The sequence below is a fragment of the Artemia franciscana genome, chromosome 18 (genome assembly GCF_032884065.1).
Source record: "Artemia franciscana chromosome 18, ASM3288406v1, whole genome shotgun sequence".
In the NCBI taxonomy this organism is placed as follows: Eukaryota; Metazoa; Arthropoda; class Branchiopoda; order Anostraca; family Artemiidae; genus Artemia; species Artemia franciscana.
Genome location: NC_088880.1, coordinates 3,923,630 through 3,925,402, shown reverse-complemented (window position 1 = coordinate 3,925,402; position 1,773 = coordinate 3,923,630). Strand labels below are relative to the sequence as shown.

The following is a 1,773-nucleotide window of genomic DNA, read 5'->3' as shown; positions in this document are numbered from 1 at the left end:
TGTAGTTGTATCCCTTTGTAGAATAATGCCCCTCTTAAAGCTAAAACTATTGCTTATGCAGTGCATAGAAACCCCAACACAATGCATAGAAACGATGTTAAAACCATTGATAATTATATTTTTTGAGATATTTGAACTATTTTCCAATATTGGAAGCGGGGGCTGTCGTACTAGCTACGATGGGCGTTAAAAGAAGTCCTTGCTTATGTAATTTTGGTAGACCATGAAATTTTGGACAAAACTTGCCCCGGGGGAAAAATTTATTCTGTAATTGTGGAGTAATTTTACCATTTTATTTTAGATTTTTTAATTTATTTTTTAATTTCAGGAAATAAAATAGCCGTTTCTAGTACTTTGCTCAGTTTAAAAAATTACTTCCTATGATGAAACAACAAGAAAAAATCTACGGAAGTGACAATCCTTTAGATTTTGATCTTCTCAAGGCTGTAAAAAAAAATCAATGGTATTTGGTAAAATACCTTTTGGAAAAAGGAGCAAGTCCCAAAAGTTGTCAGTATTTGTACGATGCTGTTCGGTTTGGAAGTCGTGACATTTGCGACTTACTGATAAAGAATGGAGTCGAAATTGATACGTTTAATGAGGCCGATGAAACGCCGTTATATATTGCAGTGAAAACAAGAAAAAAAAGTTTGTTCGAATATCTTCTAGAACGTGGGGCAAACCCAAGACTGTGCAAACCCAATAAAAGACTTGTAGACATTGCTATAAACCAAAAGAATTTTCACTTAATGCAATATATTCTGCATAATGGTGCAAGTTTATCCTGCAATTTGGACAACAATGAACCAGCTTTATCTGCTGCTAAGAAACGCAAAACCAGTGACTTGTGTGAATTACCTACCATAGCTAATTTACCTGTGTTCCATACCGACCAAGATAAACTTTTTCTTGAGGCTGTAAAAACCTCAATGTTTCCCCAAAAATTAAAGGAAGTCAAAGAATATTTGAAGAAAGGGAAAAATCCCAACTGTGATTACTGTCTACACTTAGCTGTTTTAAACAAACATGATTATCAAACTGAACTTGTTGACATGCTTATCAAGTATGGTGCAGATTTAAATACTCTGAATCGTGAAAAAGAAACACCGTTAGATATCGCTTTAAAAAAAATATATCGCTTTTAAAAAAAAGAATATTTGAAGAATGGGCAAAATCCCAACTGTGATTACTGTCTACACTTAGCTGTTTTAAACAAACATGATTATCAAACTGAACTTGTTGACATGCTTAGTAGGAGCAGTAAGAGCAGTAATAGCGTTGTATTACTAAACTAGTATCAATAGTAGAAGCATTATTTATAGCAGCAATAGTAGGTTGAACATCGCACCAATGATGATCATGAAGATTTTTCTCGATATAATATATGCTCTAAAATATTTCTGAGACGCCTGTATAAGTAATGCATGTACGCAGAGTAGATTGCAATTTAGTTCAACTATCCCCTCAAAGTTTCCTCAAATGTTCATTTTAATATCACTCAGTCTTGGTAGCAGTCACTGAATAAGCAGTAGTTTTAGCTTTAACAGGTGCAGTAGTACTACTAGCAGTAGTAGTAAGTAATAGTAATAGTAGTAGAGTGTGAATATTGGTATTTTAACCAAAAAATATTCTCCCTTATAATTTCTAGAAAGTTACAAATTAATATACTCACTCTACAAAGTTATTCAGTTTGTTCTCAATTAAGTGCTCTTTATGGAAAGTTAATTTTAAACATTCAAACATTTCTCAATAGAACATCTATCTATATATACA

At 32.8% G+C, this 1,773-nt stretch overlaps 1 protein-coding gene across 1 annotated transcript; it reads left to right on the top strand.

The window, feature by feature from the left end:
* Positions 1–383: 383 nt before the first annotated feature.
* LOC136038988 (ankyrin-3-like) lies at positions 384–1,145 on the top strand. Its single transcript, XM_065722506.1, has one exon. It carries the CDS (start codon positions 384–386, stop codon positions 1,143–1,145), a length of 762 nt encoding a protein of 253 aa, XP_065578578.1.
* The last annotated feature ends 628 nt before the right edge of the window (positions 1,146–1,773 follow it).